Source organism: Vigna unguiculata, chromosome 6 (genome assembly GCF_037176805.1).
Source record: "Vigna unguiculata cultivar grain cowpea cultivar isolate G323 ecotype 2 chromosome 6, ASM3717680v1, whole genome shotgun sequence".
Taxonomy (NCBI): Eukaryota; Viridiplantae; Streptophyta; class Magnoliopsida; order Fabales; family Fabaceae; genus Vigna; species Vigna unguiculata.
The window spans coordinates 35,954,479-35,969,753 of record NC_140797.1 but is presented as its reverse complement, the minus strand read 5'-3'; the positions used below and the strand labels follow the sequence as shown (position 1 = coordinate 35,969,753).

General features: G+C 37.3%; 2 protein-coding genes across 3 annotated transcripts; both read left to right on the top strand.

Annotated features, from left to right (window-relative positions):
* Positions 1–212: 212 nt before the first annotated feature.
* On the top strand, positions 213–7,271 carry LOC114188168 (U-box domain-containing protein 44-like). 2 transcript variants are annotated; one of them, XM_028076718.2, is made up of 5 exons: positions 213–714; positions 1,340–2,137; positions 3,885–4,191; positions 4,415–4,879; positions 5,906–7,271. In XM_028076718.2, exons 1-5 carry the CDS (start codon positions 283–285, stop codon positions 7,021–7,023), a joined length of 3,120 nt encoding a protein of 1,039 aa, XP_027932519.1. In that variant the 5' UTR covers positions 213–282; the 3' UTR covers positions 7,024–7,271. The 2 variants fall into 2 exon arrangements, with proteins under 2 accessions (XP_027932519.1, XP_027932520.1); XM_028076719.2 differs by lacking the exon at positions 213–714 and adding an exon at positions 994–1,107.
* A 1,533-nt stretch (positions 7,272–8,804) lies between these two features.
* Positions 8,805–12,663, top strand: LOC146885838 (uncharacterized). Its single transcript, XM_085674673.1, has 2 exons — positions 8,805–9,748; positions 11,817–12,663. The coding sequence occupies exons 1-2, from the start codon at positions 8,817–8,819 to the stop codon at positions 11,908–11,910; spliced, it is 1,026 nt and encodes a 341-aa protein (XP_085530799.1). The 5' UTR covers positions 8,805–8,816; the 3' UTR covers positions 11,911–12,663.
* Positions 12,664–15,275: the final 2,612 nt, after the last annotated feature.

Genomic DNA, 15,275 nt, shown 5'->3' with positions numbered 1-15,275 from the left:
CACGAATTGTGAAAATGATGATCATTTTAAACATTCGGTACAAATGACAATCATTTTAAACATTTTATCAAAATGAGGACCATCCGCAACAAACACTACAAAAATGAGGACAAAAAGGTATTTAAACCTATAATAAATTGTAATTTAGAAAAGTCAACGGTAAGACTGAGATTAGTCAAAGTCTTGACCTTCGTTCTTCTTCTTTGTTCTTCACATTCTTCTCAAATTCTGTGTATCATTTCGATTTCATTCCATTCTCACACACAACCCAACCATGACACTATGTCCATCCACCATTCTCCGCCCTCGCCGCCCACCCTTCAATCCATCCGCCGCTCTCTCTCCGATATCTCTTCCCCGCCGTCAGACCACCGCCCCTTCGACACCCCCCGCCGCTTCGCCGCCTTTGCCAACCGCCTTTCCCAACTCCTCCTCCCCCCACTTCCTCAATCTCCCCCTGTCCACACCGCTCTCAAGGGACTCGCCACCGAGCTCTCCAAGGCCGCCGAAACCCTGTCCGTCTACAACAACGGCAGCAAGATTCTCGTCCTCGTCGGCTGTAAATCCCTATGCTCCTCCCTTCAAGAACGCGCCGTAGCCATTGCCGCCTGGCTCGCACTCCTCGCTTCCGCGCTCCCATCCGGCGACGGTGATGATGACCTCCGCAAGAAGGTCTCCGACCTCGCCAGAGACATGAAGCTCGCACAGTTCAGAGTACCTTCTCTTTCTCTACGTCTTTTTCTTTTAAAACTCAAATAGTTAATTCACTTACGAATTTAGAACTTGAACTTATTTAATATAATTCTTAAAATTACACTATAATTACTTTTGTTTTGTCATATAACTCTGCTATTAACACAAAATTAATGCAATATTCCAAGTCACTAAAATATAAACGATTTTAGTGTCATTACTATTAAAATTGAATTTTAACATGCATGTCTTATGAAGGTAAAAAAAATAAATTATATTATTAAACAACTAAAAATCTTTTCTCATATTCTCATATGATTTTTGAAGGAGTTATTTAAGTTTATTTATCAACGACGATTTATGGATGAATGATAGTATTCAAAATAATGCATTGATCACAGTCAATATAGTATGGTATGGATACTAGATAACCACCTCCTTTTACCATACTGTCGTGGATTCAATATTTAAGTCTGACTGTACAGAAAAACAGGGATGTCTACGCCGCAAGGATTAGTGTCTGATTCTTGGGCATACCTTTAATTTTGATTTTTGTCTAAGTTAGGCTTAGAATTTTAAGGATTAATGTTGTGTATTATTCGGGTTTATAATGTATTTTAGTGACTAATATGGTGTTTGATGATAGGTCTCAGAGAACGAAGAGAGGGTTTGGTGTACGCTGGAAAAAGAAGGAGATGGAAGAGACAGCAGTAAAGCGGTGCAAAGTGGTATTGTCATGGATTTGGCTCGTGCTTTGGGGTTTGACCCTGGTGATCGTGCTGAGTTTTGTAACCAGGTGAAGCTCTTCAAAGGTGATCCTTTTAGATCCCATTCTGTACCTGAGAGAAGGGTGTTGGTGTCCTTGGAGAGAATTCTTAGTAACTGGTCTGTGGACCCTGTCACTGTGACCCCCAATTGGGACTTTGAAATTGCTGAAGATGCTGCTGCTCCTGTTTTTCCATTTAAGAGTTTTCTCTGCCCCTTGACCAAGGAAGTCATGAGGGACCCTGTGGTTGTTCTGGAGTCTTCTCAGGCCTATGAGAGGGCTGCTATTGAGTACTGGTTTGAACGGTGCATTCAAGATGGCCGCGATCCCACTTGTCCGGTTACTGGCACGGTTCTTAAGTCCTTGGAGCTGAAACCTAATATTGGGTTGGCTGGGGCAATTGAAGAGTGGGTTGGCAGGGTTATCGATTATCAAATCAAATCTTCAGTGCAGTATCTGAGTGAGGAATCCTTGTCTGTTGATCATGTTGAGCTTGCTCTGGATCATGTTTATAAGGTTTCTGAAGAGCACCCCTCTAGCAGATACATAATCAGAAATGCTGGTGTTGTGCAGTTGATAGTAACCCTGCTCAGTAATAACTCCAAAACTATTGGATCACGTTTGAGAACCAAAGCTCTAACGACTTTACTTAGCATGGCCAAGGATGAAGAAAGCAGGGTCAGTTTAAGTTATCTTTCTGTGCTTATTTTTGAATCTTTTGTTTCTTTAATTTTCTCAACAAATTAACAAAATAAGATTATGCTAGTGTCACCAACCAATATTTCAAAGTGCCATGACGAGTTATGGAAAAGTAAAACAGGACTATGTTCAAATCATATAAATAGTTTTGCTTGCTGCATTTCTTTCCTTTACAGGATACTGATAATTATTCCGTGTTACACAAGTTTCTTAAATTTGGACGATTATTTTTCCTTAGGTTCTCATACTTCATGTTGTTGTTCTGTATTCACCGTCTACAACTCTTCTAAACCAGGCATCTATAATTTATCGTCAGCAAGAATAGTCACATAGTAAATTAAAAACTAAATTATTCATTTGATCCCTTCAGTTTAGACTTATAGCAGTGTTGGCCTTTTAAATTTATTTTTTTAGCTAATTATGTTTTTATATTTTTTTAATTAGGAAAATTTGGTTATGTTGTCATTTTTCTCCACCTTGAAATCCATATTATATGCAAAACATGCAATCACACAATATGTACTACTTTCTTGAAACCCTATCAAGTAAACTACAAAACCATTTACAAACCATTCGGAAGAGAAACATCTTGGAGAGTTCTTGAAAGCTAGAAGGAATGATTATAATTGTTTAAGACTTGATAATTCTGCAATATGCAGAAAAACTTTTATATAAACTGATTGAAGTGATCTAGCCGATTATAAAGATAATGAATTATATTGTTCAGAGTGAATATGGAAACTTAATATGAACATTCTAATCTGTTATACCTAGACATAATTGATTATCTACAAAGCTTGTATTTGACCCAAATTCTAAATAATCGATTACTACATATTGATAATCAATTATCTACCTTATGATAATGAACTGTTTATGAAAGCACGACAATGTGCAAACACAAGATACTAATTATATTTTAAAGTAATCGATTAATATATTCAAATCGCTATTCAGAAGATTTTGGAAAAGATTTAACTTTTTCTCAAAGGCGTGGAATGAATATGAATTGCATAAACTAAAGAATATTAATTGCATAAACTGATGCAGACTGAGAGTAATGCATCAATAATTCACATTAACACATGAAAGCAACTCACAATAGCTTATTGGTACATCATCAAAAACCAACCATCATTCTAAAAAATTTTCAAACCTTCAAGGGCTTTGATAAACAAAACCAAGCTAATTTAATTTATCGAATTTGTGATGATTTTGAGTGAAAAAATAAAATTTGAGGGATTTCAGTAGAAGAAAATTGACAAGAAAGAAGATCAAGTTTATTTATTTTAAAAATAGAGTCCTAATTGACTTTAAAACAACTTGAGTTGAGAGACTAACATGTAAAAGTACAATTAAGCCCAAATTAAGTCTAACTAGTATCAGTCCTATATGATGGATGACTGCATGCGGAAGTGAGTAAAAAACATCATTACATAGTTGTTCTTGTGGCTTCAATTTCAAATGTTCTCCGATATATATATCTTTGAAAATCGTATTTTTCTTTTTTTTCTCTTCCTAGTGGAAAACTGAGTACTGATTTTGCATTATCAATGACAGACAAATTACCCAAAAACAAAGCAAGCTTTAAGAAATTATTTACATTGACGTTGATGCCAGCCGTTGCTTTTTGGGCTTTACACTTTTCCGTTGGTTTCTTGGAACGCCTGCCTTTTTCGGTACATATGAAATACTGTTCCTAATGCAATTTCTTACTCTCTGCTAGAAAATAATGCTGGAACGGGGTATCACTAGGTTGGCCGTACATAGTCTTATTGGGAGCTCTACGAAGGAGAGAGAATATGCTACCAAGTTATTACTAGAATTCTGCAATGATGAAGATTGTTGTGCAAGAATTGCATCAGAGAAAGGTGCTTTAGTTCTTCTCTCAAGTATAGCAGGAAATATGGAGTATCCGTCTTTGTCAAAATTAGCTGAGGAAGTCTTGAGGCTGATGGAGAGGGTAGAGGATAATGTTCAATGTTTGGCAGCAGCTGGAAGATTTGGACCATTGATCTCACGATTACATGATGGTATGTATGTATGACTTCTGCTGTCCCTTATGGAGTAGATGCTAATGATTATTTGTTAAAAATATATCAGTTGAAGGATTTTTTGTAGATATTTATCCTTTTGTATTGGTTAAATATAGGGCCATAAAATAAACTTTTGGTGATGTTTGAACATGGGTTTTGGTAAACATTTAAGGTTGAGTATATAAATTATAATTTATAATTTTGCCACATTCGGGAGCAGGTTCTGTTGGTGTGAAGATAGATATGGCTTCTCTGGTGGGAAGGATGACCTTGACAAATAGCTGTAAAGAACAAATTGCAAGGCAAGGCGCTCGAGTATTTGTGGAACTTCTGTCTAATCAAGAAGGAAGGGGACCGAGTCTGCAAGCATTGTATAATTTGTCAGGATTGGATGGTAATGCAAGCATCCTTATTGAGTCTTCAGTCCTTCCATCTCTTATAGAAGTTTTATTTGATAAGGAGGATCCATCTCATGAGCTGAAGTCATTAGCTGCTTCAACAATTGCTAATATTGTATCTAAGCCAGGGCATTGGGAATTAGCATCTGCTGACAAGGATGGAAACCCAATGCATTCAGAAATTATTGTTTTAAGACTTTTGGGGCTTTTAAACTGTTTGCCTTCTCAGTGTCAAGTGATAGTTCTTCGCATTCTTTGTGGTATTACATTATCTCCTCAAGCATCAGGTAATTTATATCAGCTAGCATTAAGTTAATAGGATGATTGTGCTCTCTGGCACTTCTTCATGAAGGCATTAAAATTTTTCTTGAGTTTACAACCTCAACCTCTCATCTGTTTAATTTGGTATTCGGTTTTAATTTCCTCATTAGAATTGAGATGTACAAAAGAGTTTAATGATCTGGCCTTGTAATTAGGTGAGAACTGCACCATTTGATATTTACACTAAACTTTTTTTTATGGTTCTACAATCAATGAATATTCAAGCTGTTTTGTGGCACCTCCCTGGAAGTTAGTATTCGGAGATTATACCACTGGAAAGAAACCAGTTACTTCTTTTGAAAAAGTGCACTTGTCTTTTGGTGTGTCTTGATGTTCAATTAAATGACTTCCCCTCAATTCCTATTTTTGGTTACGTTTTTATTCCTTTGAATTTGTTAATGTTGAGAACAACTGTTTTAATCATTAGGTCTTTGTTGCAGAGAAAAATTGCATTTACAAGTAACTTTTAATTGCATTACAGCGAACGTCAAAGTTTCTCAAATCCAAATATCTAAAGTTTATGTTCTAATCCAGAGTTTGTGTGCGTGGCTGCGTTCAAATATATTTAGTTACATTTTATTCGTTTTGATTTTCTGAAGTCAAAACTCAAAATAACTGTAGCAACTATCAGATTTTTATGCCAGAAAACTTTTGCAGAAATTGCACATTTCTTGAAGTAATAGTTTCAACTTTCAACAAGCCCAAATATTTGAAGTTATATAGGCTCCATAGTTCTAGTTTCATGTAATTATTGATGTTTTCTTTTCTGTTATTTTCGTTTCTAGATGATGATTTAATAATTTTTCTCCATGATTTTCTTTCTTAAATAGTTTTAGATGAGATTGGTTTAACAAATGGTATATGTGATAGTCATCCTGCTTCCGTGGTGGGGGATCTCGCATGTATTGTTTTGCTATGTGGAGTAGAAGGATCCATCTTCACACTGACATAATAGTTAATGATATTTTTTACATTTTGTTTCTCTTATGTAGAGTTAGTAGCAACTCATATCACGTCTAAGGGTGGCTTTGGAACGGTTATACCATTTCTGGAACATCCAGAAGTTGAACATAGAGTGTTTGCTTTTAAGCTCACAAGACTGCTATCTGAATGGTATAGTCAATACATTGGAAATGAGTTGAGACTTTCAAACAAGCTTACTATACTCAAAGAAAAACTGTTAAATAACCATTCTACAAGTGATGAGAGATCAGATGCAGCACAGATACTTGCCAATATTTCCCTCTCAGAAGGTGAAATACGGACACTTTTAGGAGGTAATTTTGTGGAATGGACTGCTGTTACTCTCAAGAACCAGCTGCGTGTTTCCAATGCAAGGTCTTCTCAGACTGCAGCAGGCATGCAGGAAGGTCTTATAGGTCTCTTGCTTCACTTCACAAGGAACCTTGATCAAGAAACTCTTAATATAATTAGAGAAAATCACCTTATGGCCATTTTCTGCGAGCAGCTGGATTATAGTTCAAAACCAAAGGTAAAACGACTAGCTGCTATTGGAATGAAAAACCTGTCTGAATTTGGAAGGTCAGATACTGCTAAGGACTCTAAATTACCATCTTCCAGTGGATTCTGTTCCTCCCTTGTGCTTGTGTGCGGGAGAGCCTCTAGTCAACCTTCCACATGTCCAATTCACAACCGTCCGTGCCATGAAGATAGTCAATTGTGCCTGCTTAAGAGCAATTGTATCAAACCCCTGGTTAGTATCCTCAATGACAGTGACACCGATGTTCAGCTAGCTGCAGTGGATGCACTTTCTACTCTAGTACTACTAGATCATACATCTCGCAGTTTCAAAAGAGTTGTTGATGAGCTTGAACATTTGGGTGCAGTTGATGCTCTTACTACTCTTTTTACTGAAGTTAGATCCGAAGAGCTTCGGGAGAAGACAATCTGGATGATCGAGAAGATATTGAGAGTGGAAAATATCAGCAATCGGTATGCACTCAATCATTCTCTTGTGAGAGCTTTGGTTGAAGCCTTTAAGCATGGCAATACCAACACAAGGAAACATGCTCAGGATGCTCTTACCCTCCTAAAGCAGTTATCAGGAGTTAGTGGAAAGACATCAAGTCAAACTCGAGTTAGGAGATAGCAAAAGTTGCATTTATTCAGTCGTTCAAATGTTGTATAAACAAACAACAATGTTTGCCCATTGTTTGTATAGAAGTCATAAGAGTTAAAGGACAGAAATGATTGTACATATCAACCATGTAATAATGACATTATAGGACTATGACGCACCTATGTGTAAACATTCATTTTGCAGGAGTTACTGTGTAATATATATGCACAAAAATTCCTATAATTCATATTCTCTTAACATAATTATATATGCATTAATCTTTGATTTCTAGCCATCATAATATTTAACTGTCTAATTAATTAAATAGAATATTTGAGTCATCTTAACACCATTACTCAAGTTAGACTATAATATCATATATTTCCAACTTGAATAAAGACTTGTTAAATGTCGTGCTTGTCACTCCTCCTTTAAGAAGGACATGATCTAATTACAATTCAGACTTTACAAAAGGAAAAGAAATTATTCCAGCTTCAAATTTTGCTTTAATAAAATGTCTATCAATCTTAACATGTTTTGTTCTATCATATTGGACAAGATTATGTGTAATTGTTATAGTTGATTTATTGTCACAATACAAATTCATAGATTGATTTGATTTAAAACCCAAATTTGATAGAACATTTCGTGCCCAAAAAAGTTACTTATCTCAAGTGTTATGCCTCTAAACTTTGTTTTAGCACTTGATCTTGTTACTACTGATTGTTTTTTACTCCTCTAAGTTACAAGGTTCACCTAACAAATGTAAAGTATCCATAGGTAGATCTTCTATCATTTTTTGAATCTGCCCAATCAACACCAATATACACTTCTACCTTTAGGTTTTCATGATTCGAGAATAAAATTCCTTTTTCCTAGAATAGACTTCAAATACCTCAACATCCTCTCAACGACATTCATACGAGGTTTGCGTGGGTCATGCATAAATTAAGTAATAACATTCACTGCATAGGTAATATTTGGACGTGTATGAGACAAGTAAATTAGTTTTCCCACTAGCCTTTGATATTTCCCTCTATCTATGCTAGCCAAATTTGATGAGAAAGCATATAATTATTCTTAATTGGAGTGTCAACTGGCTTACATCCAAGCAACATAATTTTGGATAGTAAATCAAGAATATACTTTCTTTGGTATAGAAAATTACCATGTTTTGATCTAACAACTTCAATACCCAAAAAATATTTGAGGTTTCAAAGTTGTTTCATCTCAAATTCAAATGCAAGCTATTTTTGAAAATTAGAAATCTCATCATGGTCATCTCCCGTAACTATCATATCATCTATGTTAGATGATATAATATTGTGTTTAATAGTTGGGCTCAACCCATTATGTATTTCTGGGATTTGGCCCATTATCAATATAAATAAATTGTGCTTTGTGTAGGGTTTACACAAGGGAGATTAATCCCAAAAATCCTATTTCATCTTATTTTACATGGTATCTAGAGCTTAGGTTAGTTTACTACAGCCACCGTCCCGCCGCCGCTTCTGCCGTCATCACTGTCGCCTCCGTCGCCACCGCCGCCTCCGCCGCCGCCGGAGCTGCAGTTTCGACCGACGACCAGACGGTTTTGTTCGTCTCGGCCAGGCGACTCCAACGCTGTAGAGATTGCCGCCATCGGAGTTCTCACGCGCCGCCGCAAGCTCCGGCAGCCGCCCCCTCTCCGCCGCGCGTGACGGCGCGTCGCCGATCGTTTTTTGCGCCGATCAACTTCGCCTGAATCGCCTTCTTGAGCTCTTTCTGAATCTGTGGTTGTTGTTTCAATCAGAGCACCTTGAATTTTTAGGGTTTCTCCCTTTATGGCTTCTTCCGCTGCCAATTCGGGTGTGTCATCTTCAAGCACTCCGCTGTCTGAACCCTCTGTTTATACCAACTACGTCAATGTGCATTTATCCATTGACAAGTTGGATGGCACAAATTACGCGACATGGGCATCCGATATCAAACTTTGGCTCAAGAGTCAAGGATATGAAGATCATCTCACCCAGAGTGTAACTACAGTTGTTGCAGAGGAAGTTTCCTGCTGGACGAAAATTGATGCCCAATTATGCATCGTCATTAAGTCCACCATTAACTCTTCGCTGAAACAAATGTTTCGTTCATATGAAACATGTTCAGACGTTTGGGCACAGGCCAAGTTGTTATACACCAATGACACTCAGCGTCTTTATAGTGTTTGTCAGGATCTTTTCACGGTTGTTGCTCCACAGAGTCCTGGACCCATGGCTGAATATTTGGGCAAAATTCATGCCCTTCTGCATGAGTTTAATGAGTTATTGCCTCCGGCCTCCACTCCAGCTGAAGAACTTGAGCAACGGTCAAAGTTCTTTATGTTGTTGGAATTACATGGTCTTTCTGATGAATATTCCCATGTTCGTGACCAGATTTTGGGGTCTCCTGTTGTGCCCAACTTCACTGCTACTAGTTCTGCCCTTTTACGTGTGTCAAGAAAACAAATCATTGATACATCTACTTGTGCTGATGATTCCTCAGTCTTGGTCTCTCAGCGGGATGATCACAATCGTTCTCGCAAGCCGGGAAAGGGACAACCCAAGTGTGACCATTGTGGCAAATTAGGCCACAAGATTGACAAATGTTATGCTCTACATGGACGTCCTCCTCGGTCTGCTGCAGTAGTTCATTCTGATCCTCCTCCCCGATCAGCGACTGTGGATTCTGCTTCATCTGATACCGTAGGGCACCCTGCCATTTTCAATGACTTTCTCAAATGGTATGAGGAACGTCAGAGTTCTAGTTCCACTACATCTGCCTCTGTTGCACGCAGAGGTACATCATTCATTGGCCTGACTCACTCTGATTCTCTTAGTCCTTGGGTTCTTGACTCAGGCGCCACAAACCATATTACTGGTAACAAATCTTTGTTTTCTTCTTTGTCTTGTCCGGATCATTTACCCTCAGTTACAATGGCTGATGGGTCTAGAGTCTCATCTCATGGTGTTGGTACTGTTAATATTTTTCCATCCATATCCATTGATCATGTTCTTTATGTTCCTGGGTCTCCATTCAATTTATTATCTGTCAGTCGGCTAACTCGTTCTCTTGATTGTATTATTTCCTTTACCAAAGATTTTGTTTGTTTACAGGACCGGAGTTCGAGACACATGATTGGCACCGGATGTGAGTCTCATGGTCTGTATCATCTTCGTCCTCCTTCACATGTTGGCGCAGCTATGGAATCACCATCCCTTCTTCATGCACAATTTGGTCATCCCAGCCTTGCCAAACTACAACAACTTGTCCCCAGCTTGTCCAAGTTATCTAGTTTGTCGTGTGAGTCTTGTCAATTAGGAAAGCATAGTCGTAGTTCGTTTCCTTGTAGTGTCTCACAATGGGCTTTGTCTCCTTTTGCATTAGTTCATTCGGACATTTGGGGACCTAGTCGTGTTAAGTCTACTTTAGGTTTTCAGTATTTTGTTACTTTTATTGATGATTATTCAAGATGTACTTGGTTATATTTAATGAAAAATTGTTCTGAGTTGTTCTCTATTTTTCAATCATTCTTTCATGAAATTAAAACACAGTTTGGGGTTTCTATTCGAAATTTGCGGAGTGATAATGGTCGTGAATATCTCTCTCAATCCTTCAAACATTTTATGGCTTCTCAGGACATTCTTCATCAAACATCATGCGCTTATACACCCCAACAAAATGGAGTGGCTGAGCGCAAGAATAGGCACCTTATTGAAACAACTCGCACTCTTTTAATTCATGGTGCAGTTCCTTCACATTTTTGGGGTGATGCGGTTCTTACTGCTTGTTATCTTATTAATCGCATGCCTTCTTCAATCTTGCATAACCAAGTTCCTCATTCTATTTTATTTCCTCACGACCCTCTTCACCCTTTACCTCTTAAAGTCTTTGGGTCCACATGTTTTGTTCATGATTTTAGTCCTGACTTGGATAAGTTATCTCCGAGAGCCCACAAATGTGTCTTCTTAGGATTCCCCCGCTCACAAAAAGGGTATAAGTGTTTCTCTCCTTCCCTCAACCGTCATTTTATCTCCGCTGATGTCACCTTTGACGAGTCTTCTTTTTACTTCACACACCCCTTTTCTCGTTGTGAGCCACCATCTACTACTACTATAAATATTCCTGTTATGTGTGATCCTACTAGTGTGCCCACTTCCAATGCCACCTCGGATTCTCCTCAGCCACCTCCGAGTGTACCTATTACGGATAGACCACCTCTTCAGGTTTATAGCAGAAGACATCATTGCCAACCACCAACACATGACTCACATCAAGTGTCGAGTTATTTGTCTCCTCCGGTTCCAATAATCGAGTTTGATCTTCCCATTGCCCTTCGTAAAGGTATGCGTTTTACCCGTAATCATTCCCCTCATTATGCTGCTTTGAGTTATCATAGAATCTCTCCATCTTTCTATACATGCCTTTCGTCTATTTCCTCTTTGTCAATTCTAAAATCTTTAGGTGATGCATTAGCCCACCCTGGTTGGCGTCAGGTCATGCTTGATAAATTGAGTGCTCTCAAGCATAGTGAAACATGGGATCTTGTCCAATTACCATCCGGGAAATCTGTTGTTGGTTGCAGGTGGGTCTATGCTATCAAAGTTGGCCCTGATGGTACTGTTGACCGTCTCAAAGCTCGCCTTGTTGCCAAAGGTTACACACAGATCTTTGGTTTGGATTATGGTGATACTTTTTCTCTAGTGGCCAAGATGGCATCTGTTCGCTTATTCATTGCCATGGCTGCTCTTCGCCAATGGCCTCTTCACCAACTTGATGTCAAAAATGCATTCCTCAATGGCGATTTGAATGAAGAAATTTATATGGAGTAACCTCCGAGTTTTGTTGCTCAGGGGGAGTCTTCTAGATTGGTTTGTTGTCTTCACAAATCTTTATATGGCCTAAAGCAGTCTCCTCGGGCCTAGTTTGGAAAATTCAGTAGTGTTGTTCAACAATTTGGCATGTCTCGCAGTGAAGTGGATCATTTAGTTTTTTATCGTCACTCCAGTGCTGGATGTATCTACTTAATAGTGTATGTTGATGACATTGTTCTCACAGGAAGCGACAACCTTGGCATCTCCCTCTTAAAGCAACATCTTTGTCGTCATTTTCAGACCAAAGATCTTGGAAAACTCAGGTATTTCTTGGGTATTGAAGTAGCACAATCCAATAGTGGTATTGTCATATCTCAGAGGAAATATGCATTGGATATTCTGGAGGAAACTGGGTTAATGAATTCTAAAGCGGTAGAAACACCCATGGATCCTAATATTAAACTTCTACCTAAACAGGGGGAGCCTTTCTCAAATCCTGAACAGTACAGACGGTTAGTTGGAAAGTTGAATTATCTTACTGTTACTTGTCCTGATATTTCCTTTGCTGTTAGCGTGGTGAGTCAATTCCTTAATTCCCCATGTGAAGAACATTGGAATGCAGTCATTCGCATATTAAAGTATATCAAAAGCTCTCCTGGAAAAGGTTTACTATATGATTCCAACTCTGATACAAAAGTTGTATGTTATTCAGATGCTGACTGGGCAGGATCTCCTTCCGACAGAAGATCTACTTCCGGATATTGTGTCTCAATTGGTGGTAATTTGATCTCTTGGAAGAGCAAGAAACAAAGTGTTGTGGCAAGATCTAGTGCAGAAGCGGAATATAGAGTTATGGCTTTAGCCACATGTGAACTTGTTTGGCTTAAGTAATTGCTTCAAGAATTGCAATTCGGAGATGTCACTCAAATGACACTCATATGTGACAATCAAGCTGCTCTTCATATTAGCTCTAATCTTGTCTTTCATGAGAGGACCAAACACATTGAAATTGACTGTCACTTCATTCGAGAAAAAATCCTATCCGGGGACATCAAGACCGAGTTTGTCAACTCAAGTGATCAATTAACAGATATTTTCACTAAGTCTCTTCGAGGACCTAGAATTGATTATCTTTGTAACAAGCTTGGTACATACGATTTGTATGCACCAGCTTGAGGGGGAGTGTTAGATGATATAATATTGTGTTTAATAGTTGGGCTCAGCCCATTATGTATTTTTGGGATTTGGCCCATTATCAATATAAATAAATTGTCCTTTGTGTAGGGTTTACACAAGGGAGATTAATCCCAAAAACCCTATTTCATCTTATTTTACAATCTACATAAATAATCAAAACTGTAATTTTACCTTTTCTTTTCTTAAAAAATAAGTATGATCAAGGTTACTTGCTCTATTTCCAAAAGCCTTCAAAGTTTTAGTGAACCTTCCAAACCATACTCTTGGGGATTGTTTTTATTAGGAGTGTCAAAGTGAGTCAACCCGCCTCACATGAGTTAGCTCACCACGGTTGAGCTAAAGAAAATAGCAACTCAACCCAACTCACTTTTTGGTGTGATAGAAATTTTGCAACCTGGCCAGACCAATCATGAGTTGGTGGGTTAGTGGGATCGTTCACTTACGATTTTTTTTTGTAATTTATTTTATATATTTATTACATTACAATGAAAGTAAATTGACTCAATTTATCTTTTATAATAGTGGAATCAAAATGTTTACCTAATTCTCAAAATATTATTATAAAGATTCTAGTTAAAGATTAAAGTATCAACGTATATAACTTGACAAACAAATAAATCAAACATTATTGAACAATATTCTAGTATTTAAAATCAAATTGTGAACCTATATAATTAATTAGAACTAGTAAATGATTGTAATAAAAAAATTTAAAAGAAATTGTAAAAAAAATTAATAGTGTTGTTGGTTGTGGGTTGTGGGCTCAAATCGTTTAACCCGTGAGTTAAATGAATTGTTCAAGTCAACCCACTTTTGAAAAAAAAAATGAAATTTTCTTAACCTGAACCCATGGTGAGCCAAATTGGCTCACAGGTTGGAACCCATTTTGACATATCTAATTTTAATCCATATAGAGCCTTTTTTCTTTTACAAATCTTCATTCCATTTGAGTCCAACATACCTGGTGGGGAATGCATATAAATTTCTTCTAAAATTTCTGTGTAGGAAAACATTGCTCATATCAAACTATAGAAGAGGCCAATCTTGGTTTGCTGCAGGTGACAAAAGTATTCTCGAAATGTTGAGCTTGGCTACTAGTGCAAACGTCTCTTGATAATATACACCATAAAACAAAGTGTATCCTTTAGCTACTAGTTGTCCATTAGACATTTCAATAGTTTCATCAACCTTGTGTTTAATTGTAAAAACTCACGTGCATCCCACTATTTTCTTCCCTTTTAGTGTAGTCACAAGATCCTAAGTGTTGTTGTTTTTTCTAAAGCTACCATTTTCTCAACCATTGGTTCGGTCCTTCTAGGATCTTCCAAAGCTTCCTGCACATTACTAGGAATAAATGTTGAGGATATTTAATATACAAAAGATGCATATAAGTGAGATAACTCGTGAGATGACACATAATTACTTATGTGATATTTGACTTTGGATTGAAGTTCTGGTTCATATCTGACAGGAGGTTGACCATGATTAGATCGGGACAGAAGATTATATTGGATAGTAGTTGCATTAGAGTTATTTGTACTAGTGGTTTCAAAGTAAAAAATAGGATCAATGGTTGACTATGTGTAATGTGTAATGGTAGTTTCAAATTTAGGAACAGGATCAACTTTATCAAAATTTATATCATAAAAGTTAGGATCAAGAGGTACCTCTGAAGAGTTAAGTTGAACTATGGAAAGTCATGTTGAACCTGAGGAGAAGATTGAGCTAGTTGGTTATGGTCTGAAGACAATGTATTATCTAAAGGTGAATTGATATTTAGGATTGACTACTCACTTTCTATAGAGTGATCATTACAAGATAATTTTTCTACACAATATAAATTCATATATTAGATGTCAAACATGTTGGCTTCATGATGTTGCACTTCACATTCATTTCCCCCTTGAAGTGGAGTATCAATATAAAAATATTTATCTTCATGAAATGTAACATCCATAGAAATGTACAATTTTTTGATGTTGGGTGGTAAGTATGATAACATTTTTTAGTTAAGCCATACCCAACAAAGACACATTTAACAACTCGTTTTTCAAGTTTTGTATGTTGATGTTGGTGTAAGTGAACACATATAACACATCCAAAAATATCAGGTAATAAATGAACAATGGGAGAAAGAACACAATGATCAAACAACATATCTAATGGTCTTCTAAAGGTAAGCACACTTGATGGGGTTCCATTAATCAAATAGATAATAATGCCCATAATCTTGCCCCATAAATGAGATGAAACATTGCC